Source organism: Abramis brama (assembly GCF_963993115.1).
Source record: "Abramis brama genome assembly, chromosome: 16".
Taxonomy (NCBI): Eukaryota; Metazoa; Chordata; class Actinopteri; order Cypriniformes; family Leuciscidae; genus Abramis; species Abramis brama.
Genome location: NC_139978.1, coordinates 10,219,979 through 10,233,314, shown reverse-complemented (window position 1 = coordinate 10,233,314; position 13,336 = coordinate 10,219,979). Strand labels below are relative to the sequence as shown.

The following is a 13,336-nucleotide window of genomic DNA, read 5'->3' as shown; positions in this document are numbered from 1 at the left end:
AAGAGAAGACTAAAGCAACGTCATATTGGTAAACAGGCGAAAAGAATGGGTGATTGTGACTTTAGTCCAACTGATACAGAGAGTGAAAGCGATTTCTCTGAATGTAGCGTTTCATGTAATTTACTTCAGAGTGGATTTTCCAGCCGGTCTTACAGTGTGGAGGATATAAAGTCCTTTCTCAAAGTGACAAAAAATGCAAGAACAGTTTGTGAAGTTGAAGAATATTTCCCTGATGTGTTACAGTTTATTGAAAAAGCAAAGGCTTTTAGGAACCAGGAAGTGAATCGTCTAAAGAAAATTCTTGCAAAACTTAATGCACAACCTAGACTGTATATGTTAGTAATGATAATTGTGGAAGACATTTTATCTTTAAGTTGTGTGTGACCATCATATGACAGTAAAAGAGCACACACAAACCTTATTCTAATATGGAATTCTATTGGAATAGTAAAGAGTTGTGGGTACGTGACAGGAGGACCTCCACTCAAGGATACAATATGATGAACAAGTCTAAGAATGTTGCACGTATGGTTGAAAATACCATCATTGGCCTAGAAAAACAACATTCTGGGAGTCAAAACTATAAAGGAGGAAGGATGCCCTCTTTTCACTGTCACACTCTACAGCCACTCTGTGTGACTGTATGACTGCTGTCCTTTTCTTGCAAGAAAATAAACCTCAAAGACAATTGAAAATGTTTGTCTCTTATTCAGTGCTAGAATTTTGTTTGCCTCCACAATTTGCTGTAGTCGACAGGATTCCTTGGATGTGCCTCTTGGACCCAAGAGCGGACGGTGTTTGGCCACCTGGACTGAGCAGTTCCAGCTCCACCTCGTAAACTTGAGAGAGAGGGGCCGACCGCCAGGGTCCAAGAGAGACACCACTGGAATCATAAAAAGAACTGAAGTAGCATCTCAACAGCATTTCTTGGCTGCTGTTGAGTTGGTTTGCGTCTGTAAGCTTTGTATATCTTTCTGTTTTGAATCATTTACAATCATTCCTTGTTGTTTATACTGTTAAATATAACATACTCAACATCACACATTAACCTGACATCGCTAGCTTCAATCTAAATCGTTATTGCTAGCACAACACGCTAGTAATTCGCTTGCCTGTTAGCGTGCCATCCATGCGCTCTTTATTTAAAAAATTTTTTCTCTCTCGTGCCTTTTACACATTCATCAAACAAACTATGGTGAGTAGGATCAGTCAACAAACACAGTGGGTCATGTCATCTTCTCCTCTCATTGTCACTTGCACTTCATGTAACATGTATAGCATAGCTGTCATGGTGTGCTCAACGACGCCACCTCCTGGTTTCTCTAGATCACTCTCCCCTGAATTCTAGAACTCATCACACTCATCACCTTCCATCCCTGTCTGATCCTCATTATCACTGCCACCTGTTCTCACTCAACTTCCCTTTATCAGGACCCCGCTCCCCTCTGTTCCCTGCGAAGTCTTGTTTCTGCCACGGCGTACAACTCTGAGCATTCTACAGTTATTCACAAGTATTTCCTGGTTCTCGATCCTAGCCCGTTTCCAAGGACATTTGTATGAACGTTTGCTGCCTGCCCCGACCCTTGCCTGATATCGACTACGAGTTCTGGACTTCCCCTGAGTGCTTCTGCATTACCGTGTCTGTTTACTCTGTTTACTTGTGTGTTCCAATAAAGTATCTGCACATGGATCCGAATGTCTCTGCCTCGTCATCACAATAGCCTTCTCTGTCAGCACAGGATTTACATGTGATAAATGCAGGGAGATAGTCAGGCTGACGGAGAAGATTTCAGAACTAGAGACACGCATCCAAACTTTAATTCAAGGTTAAATTGTAAGAGTGCAAGGGCTTTAGATACTGCTTTGGATGTGACTAGCTTAGTGAACTCTGTACATTGTTCGGTTCCGGCTGTAGAGCCCGTGCAGCAGGGCAGTTGAGTGACGGTGAGACGCTGTAGTCACGGGACAAAACACCGCTCTTCCGTTCCGATTACAACATCAAACAGATTCTCCCCACTCAGTGAAACACCCACTGTGAATCCTGTTGAATGTGTGAAATAGAGACACCAGCCACCGTAGTCACATGTTTGCCGGGAGCCAGAGCACCTGACATCAAAGCAAATTTAAAAGTGCTAAGTAAATGATTAATAAACTATTTAAATGTACATTCAACTGGTGCTTTAAAAAGGACTGGGTTATATGGTCAGATTAAACTAAAAAATTGCTGTTTTGCAGCAAACACTAAAGTTGGTTTTGGTGCACAAAGGGATAAAAAAAAAAAAAAAGTACCCCATGTGTACAATTAAATATACTGCGGCATCAGGCATTATAGTAGAAGACACAGAGATGTTATCTTGGCAAAATGAGGTTGCAAAAAGTACTGAATAAAAGGGTGCCATTAATTGTGGCCAATGTGTATTAGAGAAAAACATTTATTTCAAAATGATATTTTACTTCAATGAAAGGTTACATTTTTGAGAATTATTTTAATAAAAGATCAAATGGATTAACAATGCAGATTTATTTTCACAGGCTTCTTTGTTCATATTTACCAAGGGTGCCAATTCTGACCAGGTCTGTACGTAGTACAATGCAGTACATTATAATACATAATGGAAAATCTGGTTCTAATATAATGCATATATTATACTTTCTTAGAAGTCTGTCAGTAAGTGACACTGATGGTGTAATGTTACAATTGTTGAATGACAAATCTGGATTATAGTCATATGCAAAAGTATTTAAATGTATGCAGGAACTGGGTTAATTAAAAGCTGTTATATATGTATATATATATATATATATATATATATATATATATATATATATATATATATATATATATATATATATATTCAAATTGTGATGGAACAACACAGTAATCACCTCAACAGAAGCTGCATAAAATCTCAGAATGTATATACATCATCACAGAGTAATTTGTTTGTATTTCCTCTCCACCTCTAACTGGGAAACCTGACTCTATTCCACCTGTAAAACCCCTGCTGAGAGGTAAGATGGGTACAGTTTGTTTCACAAGAATTTAATTTGTAAATGTATGTATGAGGAGACGTTTGTGGTGTAATGCTCTACTTAATAACTGACTGACACAAGCTTTGTGAGTTTAGATATGGAAATAGGCAATCGTATCATTGAATATAGTGGTATAAGCAAACAGAAGTGTGTTTTAAGCAAATTAAATGTAGTATATCAGCCTGATTTCTCTCAAACGGCCAGCCACTACACAGCCTTGTTTCAAGATTAACGGTCCATCTTAAACCATGCTTCACAATAACTTGTACGTTTTCCTTTTGGGCTTCAGTAATTGTTTCTTTTTCAAAGTTTCTTGGTCAAAATCTTAGTTCAGCTTGGAAGGAGATTACTTATTGGGTGGCCTTTTCGCTTTACATGAAATTGATCATGTAACACCCATTATCACCCCAGAGACCACTGAATGTTTCAGGTAAGCAAGGACCTTTTATCAGTCTGGAATTATCATTACGCAATACTGCAAAACAGCATTTCACATTTCTAAACTGAATTTTCAATGACATGCTATAGTATTAACTTCCTAACTGATGTTTTCAAGGCACAGTTCCTCAATATCTGGCTATCAGATGTTGCAAGTGATGAGGTTTGCTGTTGAAGAAATTAATAATTCCACCACTCTTCTGCCCAATGTATCTCTAGGCTATGACATTTTTGACCATTGTTCTAATACAAAGAATTTCCGTTCAGTCTTAAGTTTTATCTCAAATAATGGATCAGTAAAACCTAAAGAAAAACTCAACAACTATCAGCCTAAAGTTATTGCTTTAACAGGGCCATATGGAAGCACAAGAACTATTACAATTGCCCCACTGATCACAATGGACCTTATGCCATTGGTAAATTTGACCAATTTTACATTACAATTTTAACAGTTTACATTAAAAAAACGTATACACGTTCTAGTCTTTGTTTAGAACAACCAGGTTATAATATGCTAAATTAATTGTTTATAATAATAGTGTTTCTTCTCTTTCAAAGGTGAATTATGGAGCTTCCAGCTATGCATTAAGCAATAAACTTCAGTATCCATCTTTTGTAAGAACAGTGCCCAGCAACAAAGACCTGATAGAGATGATTATTCACATCATACGATGGTTTGGATGGAACTGGGTTGCCTTTCTTGGTAGCCAAGACAATTACAGTTCAGACGGACTAAAGCTGTTTAACAAGTACATCAACAACACTGGCATTTGTTTGGCCTATCAAGAGGCTTTAAGCTTAAATGCAAACTACAGTCTAACACTTAAAAAGATTGATATGCTTAACATCAATGTCATTGTGGTTTTCGCTGTACCACAATATGCAATCAACATAATCAAAACAGCCATATTAGAGAACATACGAGACAAAGTATGGATTGCAAGTGAAACATGGTCTATGAATCAACAACTTCCAAGAGAGCCAGGAATTAGGAATATTGGTACAGTCATTGGCATTACAGAGAGATTGTTGTCATTACCTGGATTTGATAAATTCATCTATAAAGACAGGGGAACAACTAATGTTAATTACAAACCTGAGAGTGAAGTCAAGAGTAATAGTAAGACATGTAATCAAATTTGTGATTACTGCATATTGTTGACCAAAGAGGAGATTATAAATGAGAATCCCTCATTTTCCTTTGCTATTTATGCCGCTATATATACCGTAGCTCATGCATTACATAAGGTTCTGCAGTGTGACATGAATAAATGCCACAAAAACACAGTGGCTAAGCCATACATGGTAAGTGAATTTATTTGAATCCATTAACATACCAATAATTGTAACTACATTCAATATTCATTATTTTAATAGCAATATTTTAATTAATTAAATAATTAACAATGTTTATATTTTAAGGAAATTGCATATTATGTCAATAAAGTCATAGTAATATTATTATCAATTATTTTTCTTGTTTATTTGAACATACTTGACAACAGCTTCTGGGAGAAATGAAAAAGCTGGATTTTCCACTCAATGGCCGCCAGGTGAAATACGATAATAATTATGATCCAACCATCAGTTACGCAGTTGTGCTTTGGCACACTGAAGTAAATTCTCCACAGTTTGAGTTGGTGGGCACATATGATACATATCCAGAAATTACTTTTACCATTGACAACTCTCTTTTACCCTGGAGTAATAATGATTCTGTAAGCCTTATTTATTTATTTATTTATTTATTTGTTTGTCTGTTTGTTTGTTGGTGATCCTTCTCTAAATATTTAGCTTTGTAGTTTGAAAAAAATTCTCAATCAGTTATACATATTTCTCCAAACAAAGGTCAATATGCTCAAACAAATACCAGAACAATCTAGCAAATTCACATAAAAAAAGAAAAAAAAAAGAAAATTGTCATTGAAAAACACCTGAAAAGCAAATACTTATGTTACCTACTGAACTGTTCTCTATTAATTACATACTTATACACAAGTATAGGCCTATAATTGAAAAAGTTAATTTAGAATGACACAATGGAGATATTTTTCCAATTGTTTATCTTGAGCTATGTATCTAAAGAAAGGACAGTGTGAATTCACTTGAATTCATGTCTGGCAGATATATGCCTCAATATCTCTGCAGGCCGCTTGGAGAAGAGTTACTTTGACATAGAGGTTGTGGTTGAACATCCTCTATCTCCAGGAGATATCTAACAAATGGAATCAGAAATGAAGAATATAGCGCAGCATCATCACGAAATGTAGGTGATTTTCTAACCCACAATGAATGGTGGATTTGGATATTGCCTAACCCTAAGACAAACACTGACCAATGACATTCCTTCTTTTTTGTTTTCGTTGACTACAGAATAGAACCCATGATTCATCTATTAGAGTGGCTCTCATCTCATCTTGCCGACTCTTGAACGAGTTTTGGAAATCTTCCCCTTTACTCTTCACCTATTCCACCCTTACTCTTCCTCAGACCAGTCTACATTCTCATGCACTATTTTTGCCATTTGCCATTTATTATTTGTTTGCTCTGTTTTCACAGATGGTCTCTTATGTAAGGCAAAGTCATGATAGTTAAGGGAATTACATTATTTGTATTCTGTAATTTGCAATCCATATATAGACGAACATAGCGTTTAGGCTGTATTAATTGTTTGAGAACACTGGTCTTAGTTTGGAGAAATTTGTAAAATTGATTGAGAAAATTTGTAACTTTAATAACACGTTTTCCCATTCCTTAAAGGTTCCTTTCTCAAACTGCTCTGTTGAGTGTAAGGAGGGATTTTCAAGGCAACTTGAAGGTTTTCATAGTTGCTGTTTTACATGTAAAAAATGCCCGCGTAACAGCTATGTGGATTATTCTCGTAAGTATGCTATAGGTGTCGGTCAGTAACACCTTTGTGTTTAAGTTTCTTTAGTCCATTCTATCACCACAATGCTTTTGGAATATAGGAAACTTTTTGAAGTGTGATTTCAAGACAATATTTTCCTACATCCACTTACTATTATTATGGCTTTTGGCAAAATGGTATTACTAAACGTTCATATTATTTTATTGTTTCTCAGGGGACCCCTATACCTGTTTTCCATGTGCAGAGAGTGAATGGTCTGATGAGGGCAGCGCGGCATGTAAGACACGTTCTGTTGTCTATCTTCAGTTCACAGAAATCTCCTCCATCGCTGTCATGGTTTCTGCCACATGCCTAATTATTCTCCTTTTTGCCATATTTTGCCTTTTCACCTATAATTACAACACACCAGTGGTGAGGTCTGCTGGTGGTAGCATGTGTCTTCTTATGTTGATATGTTTGATCATGTCTTCCATTAGTGTATACTTTTTTTTTGGACAACCCACATTTGTACATTGCCACCTGAGAAATGCCATTTTTGCATTTTTCTTCACTGTCTGTCTTTCGTGTTTGACTGTCGGTTCCTTTCAAATCATTTGTGTTTTTAAAATGGCTGCTCAGTTCCCTAGGGTACACAGCCTTTGGGTAAAGCACAATGGACAGTGGCTCTTCATTGCATTTTCTTCTGCCATTCATTTAATTTCTTGTGTGATATGGATGACTGTCTCTCCTGACAAACCCATCGCTGACTCATGGACTTTTAAAGATCAAATTATGCTCATCTGTGAAATGGGGAACACTATAACCTTTACCATAGTTGTGTTTATAAGTTGGTTTCTTGGTTTCCTGTGTCTCCTGTTTTCTTACATGGGAAAGTCAATGGCCAAATCAATAACTTTCAGTCTCATTTTGTACTATCTAAGCTGGATTGTGTACTTCACAGCATACCTCTCTGTCAAAAGCAAGTACATCATGCTTTTGAATGCAATGGCCCAGATATCTAGTATATATGGAATTCTCTTAAGCTATTTCATAACGAAATCTTACATTATAATATTCCAACCTCAAAAGAACACTCCTGCATACTTTCAAACATCTATTCAGAATTACACCCAAACCATTAGTAGGACTTAGACCACAATGCAAAGATGCAGATCCACAAGGGAATTGCAGTTGCCATTAGTTGGAGGATTTGTAGCTCTCTGAAAACCCCTCTACTTGGGAGTAAACCTTGTTAAGCTGTTAGCATTAGATCCTTCACTATTATGTTACCACAATCTTAAATACACACACGGTAAAAGTAGAGAAGGAAGAAACATTCTGGGGTTTATTCTACACTTTAGCACATGTGATTTATGAAGAGAATAATTTTAATATTTATACAAGTGTTCTTCACATACTAGCATTTACACTTAAGTGTTAATGTAAACACAAATGCTTGCTTTTTACATGTAATAAAGAACATTTTCAAAACTTCCACAACTCTAAGCAATCAATATAGATTTGTAAGGTTTGGATTATCAGTTTTGTATCTTTGATGTTGTCACTGTTCGTTGCAGCAGAGATGAAACAGGATCTAAGTGCAGCAGTCTTTATTTAAAAATCAACTCAAATTGTTATAACGAGGTCTTGACAGTGGCTAGGCAGGCAGCAAGAACTCTGAAGACTCTTGAATTGGCTTTAAAGGCACACTATGCAAGATTTGTACCTTAATATAACAGCTTTGAAATCATTTCGATGGTAAACAAACTCTTAGTAGGGCAAAACCATCAATAAAAAAAAAGTTTGAGAGGTGGCACCCCAACAAATCTCGCAAGAATCACGACTTGCTTTACGGCACGATGTCACATATATCAACAACATATGAAGCAACCTCTATGGAAGACACTAGCACGCATTTCAGACATGAATCATGGCAGAGTCCACGAATAAAATGAAGAAAGTGCAGTCGGAAGAGTGCAGAAACGGCTCTGCGTGAGTGGTATTTACAACATTAACGTTAAATACAAGTACTCCACAGCGACTCTAGGGGTCGCTGTTTGAGAAAAACGGAAACTGCATAGGTGTGCCTTTAATTCAAGCCAATTCAAGGCATGGTCCAAAAAAATTGGTAACAGGGACCATGGTCATCCAACACAGGATAAGAAAAAAATTACAAAAAAAAAAAGGAACAATAAAGATAACAATTAATACATAACAAAAATCAACGGCAGCTTGCATCCATTAGCATTGCACTACTGCCATCTTATGGATTTATTTTCCTGTCGTGTCCATTTACATCATATTCTTCTCATCAGACCTGTTCTTGTTAAAAAAATTAAAAAACTTCCTCTGCTTTGTTCATTCTCCCCACTTTACAGTAGTTCCTTCATTCCTGTCCCTGTTATTCCAACTTTTCCTAATTCTTCCATCATCTTTTTCCTCTGTTCTTCATATTGTCTGCAACTCAACAACACATACTCTATAGTTTCTGCAACCTGACAATAGCTACAAAAAACAGTTGGATGCTTCCTTATTGTTCCCTTCATCAAACATTTGGACTCTCTTTATAGATCAGGCTCCTCCCCCTATATTCAAACAGTCCAATGACAACCCTCAGTCAATCACAAACTGGAAATTCTAAGTTTAACTTAGAATCTTCATAGATTCTTCATCATGCTTTATTTCAACTACAAAAAAACCCATAAGCATTTAGTAAAAACATGCAAAAACGTTCTCAATTCAACTCCTCCCCCTCAGGATGGTATATATGGTGGCTTCCTGGTTGCGGGCCTCTCCTATTAGAAAGCTCAGAGGAGAAGGTAAGACAAAGGAAAACCATTATTATTAAACAAAGCACTGTTTGTCTACTTGCAATTGATGATTTCTTGTTAACAGAACCACAGATACAGAGAATAACAAACATGGTAACACTTTAGAATACTGTTCCTTCATTAATGAATAACTACACAGGAACAAATGAGTAATGCATTAGTAACACTCTAGTAACTACTATTAACTAACAAGAAACTCTGATTAACGAATTAGTAAGTAATAGCGCTCAGTCGGATGTGGTAGTTCACTATTAGCTAATCAATAACTACTATTATTCATACCTCACTGAAGACTATAAGAACTACTATATACAGGTTAATACATATTTATAATGCACAATGTTTAATATAAGGTAATGGTAGCCCATTAGTAATGAATCAAGTGTTACTACATCCTTCTAAAATAACTACTAAGGTAACACTTTAGAATACTGTTCCTTCATTAATGAATAATTACACAGGAACAAATGAGTAACGTATTATTAACATTCTAGTAACTACTATTAACTAACAAGAAACTCTGATTAACAAATTAGTAAGTAATAGCGCTCAGATGAATGTAGTAGTTCATTATTAGCTAATCAATAACTACTATTTTTTTCATACCTCCCAGAGAACTACTATCTACAGGTTCATAATTAACATGAATAATGCATAATTTATAATAAAAGGTAATGGTAACCCACTAGTAATGACTCAAGTATTACTACATCATTTTAAAGGATCTACTAATTATTTGGATCAGTATTCTAAAGTGAAAAACATGATAACAACCTAATATTGACTGAAGTCATTGTAAGCTTTTGAGATTTTTCACTTTAGAATACTGATCCAAATAATTAGTAGTGGTAACACTTTAGAATACTGTATCTTACTTACTGCATAACTAATAAGGAATTATTGAAGAACTAATAGGTAATTCTTCATTAACTACTTCTTTACTACTGTTAACTACTAAGGAAGATGTGTTAACTAATCAGTATGTAATAGAATTTTATGATTGTGTTAAGTATCAGTTAGTTAATCAATAACTAATGAATTATGTCATATATCCTGAAGAACTACTATTAATTATCTACTAATTAAGGTTCAAGAAAAATAACTTTGAAGTAACTACTAATGAACAGTCATAGTTACCAGTACTACAATAATCCAGTAAAAATCCAGTACAATAATTTTCAGTGGAGTGGTGGATGAAGTACACAAATCAAGAACTTGAGTAAAAGTATGGATACCCCAATAAAATATGACTTCAGTAAAATTATAATTAGGCCTATTCATTTTCAAATTAACCTTAAAAGTACAAATGTAATTCATTTTTAAAGTACTTAAAAAGTAAAAAGCACTGAACAATATTTTTTAGTTTTTTAGACAGTTTTAGTCATTCAGCACTAATAAGAAAGATAAGTGGAGAACAGAGACCGGGTGATTACACTTGGAATAGTTTTTATCTGAGTTCCAAGAGTTTTCAGATACGCAAAATGAACACACGGATCGATTAACCGTGACAAAAACAAAATAAAATAAGCTGTATTAAGAAATGTCCTTATCTGAAATAAAGGAAGATATCATGTAGCCTACCCTAAACGAGTCATTGTCATGTATTTTACAAAGGTTAAGATGATTACACATGATAGTGTTTTTTTTTAACAGTAAGTTTGATTTGAGTGGGAAGTATGTGGTAATTCTTTATTAATTACTAATGGGTTCCCTATATTTTCACTTTAGAATACTGTTTCAGGTTCTAAGTAATTCCTGAAGAATTATCTAATAATTATTTATTAATTACTAATAGGTTCCCTATATTTTCACATTTAGAATCCTGTTTCAGGTTATAAGTAGGCTAATTCCTGGATAATTATTTGGTAATTCTTTATTAATTACTAATGGGTTTCCTATATTTTCACTTTAGAATACTGTTTCAGGTTCTAAGTAATTCCTGAAGAATTATCTAATAATTATTTATTAATTACTAATAAGTTCCCTACATGTTCAGTTTCCCTTAGTCGTTGCCTCAAATACATGAATTTACTCAATGGCATTCTATGCTGAGGAATACAGACACACACAGTACTGTATATACAATATAAAAACTAATCTAAGGTTAGTTAAGGCAAGGCACTTGAGTGGGGTTCCTTTCTGAAGTTTATTTCTTACAGAACACACTCACAAAACCACATAGGCCAAAACCTCTTTAACATTTATATGCATTTGTTAAAATTGTATTTTCTTATATTAATAACATTAGTAAATAAGGAAGGTCACAACTCAATGTAGTTTTGTATGACTGTTCAGTAGTTACTTCTTAGTTATTTTTCTTGAACCTTAAATAGTAGATAATTAATAGTAGTTCTTCAGGATATATGACATAATTCATTAGTTATTGATTAACTAACTGATACTTAACACAATCATAAAATTCTATTACATACTGAAGCACATCTTCCTTAGTAGTTAACAGTAGTAAAGAAGTAGTTAATGAAGAATTACCTATTAGTTCTTCAATAATTCCTTATTAGTTATGCAGTAAGTAAGATACAGTATTCTAAAGTGTTACCGACATTTGTGCTAGCTACTGTATACAGGCCACCAGGGCACTATACAGACTTTATCAAATAATTTGTTGATTTTTTTGTCGGAGTTAGTACTGGCTGCAGATAAAGTCCTAATTGTGATTTTAATATACATGTAGATAACGAAAAAGACACATTGGGATTGGCATATAGAGACATTCTGAACTCTTTTGGAGTTAGACAACACGTGTCAGGACCCACTCATTGTCATAATCATACTTTAAATCTAATATTGTCACATGGAATCAATGTTAATGCCGTTGATATTCTGCAGCAGAGCGATGGCATCTCAGATCATTATCTAGTCTCGTGTATACTCCATTTAGCCAAGGTTGCAAAGCCGACTCCGTGTTACAAATATGTTAGATCTATCACTTCTGCCACTAAAGATTGCTTTATTAATAATATTCCTGATCAGTTTCATCATCTCAGCATCCCAGATAACTTAGAAGAACTCGATATTGTGACAGAAACTTTTGTCTCTCTCTTTTCCAGCACTTTAGACACAGTTGCTCCTTTGCGCTTAACCCCCTGGGGTCGGCTATCGCGTTTGCACACTGCCTGCGTGAGACGTGCGTCTCAGGCGCGGCACGAGCCGCGTGGAAAACGCGTGCATGCTAGAAATAGAACTGACGCCTATTTTTCACGCGACACGCAAGCGTCTTGGAAGCGTTTCCATGCAAAATTGAATAGGAAAATCTGTATGTCATTTTGACACGAATACATATTAATAAATGTCATTTTGATGTTTAAAAGTGTCTAGGTTTTGACATAAATGCAAATATAAATGTAATTTTACAAAATATTATCGATTTTCAAATGCTGCTGTATTGAATGAACAGCTTTTAGCAAACTCTATTGCTATACTGAGATGAGGAATATATACTGTATGTGTTTTGTCAAAAATGAAGTCATCAACTAACTAATGAATCCTTTACTTTGAAATACGTATGATAAAATGTATACTTTAGTTTTGAAAGACGTTGACTAGTTTTGAATAGATTATAAAGTTTTTACTGTACAATAGACTGCCACATCAAATAAGCTTTTGTTTGCCAATTTTGCTCAAATATAGTATGTTTTGTCAAAAATAAAGTCATCAAATAATACGTTTTGTATACTTTAGTTTTTACAAAGAAAGATTACACTTGAATTGTTGTTGTAATTGTAACCTTTTTAATAAAAAAAAAATATTTACAAGGTAGATGTAAACAAACTATTAAAAGGTAAATATAATTTTTTTCTTTAAATAATTTGTATTGTGTTTTATTAGTGACAAATTTAGGGAGAGGATAAATATTCCAAAACTGAAAATACAGTATGAGAATTAACTGCACAATTACTAGACATGTTTACCTTGGATATTATACAATTTGCAAGCACAATTTGTGGGAAAAAAATTGCGATGCTTCCAACTGTGAACCAATTTGGTAGTGTATATATATATATATATATATATATATATATACACTACCAAATTGGTTACCTTGGCTACCTCTCCCTAAATTTCCCATACTATATATATATGTGTATGCATATATATATGTGTGCGTGTATATATATATATATATATATATATATATATATATATATGTGTGTGTGTGTGTGTGTGT

General features: G+C 34.6%; 1 protein-coding gene across 1 annotated transcript; it reads left to right on the top strand.

Moving 5' to 3' along the window:
- Positions 1–3,614: 3,614 nt before the first annotated feature.
- On the top strand, positions 3,615–7,471 carry LOC311066624 (taste receptor type 1 member 1-like; the record flags this gene model as incomplete). Its single annotated transcript, XM_084087905.1, has 5 exons — positions 3,615–3,887; positions 4,030–4,776; positions 4,977–5,189; positions 6,232–6,352; positions 6,555–7,471. Exons 1-5 carry the CDS (start codon positions 3,618–3,620, stop codon positions 7,469–7,471), a joined length of 2,268 nt encoding a protein of 755 aa, XP_083944031.1. The 5' UTR covers positions 3,615–3,617.
- Between the last annotated feature and the right edge of the window lie 5,865 nt (positions 7,472–13,336).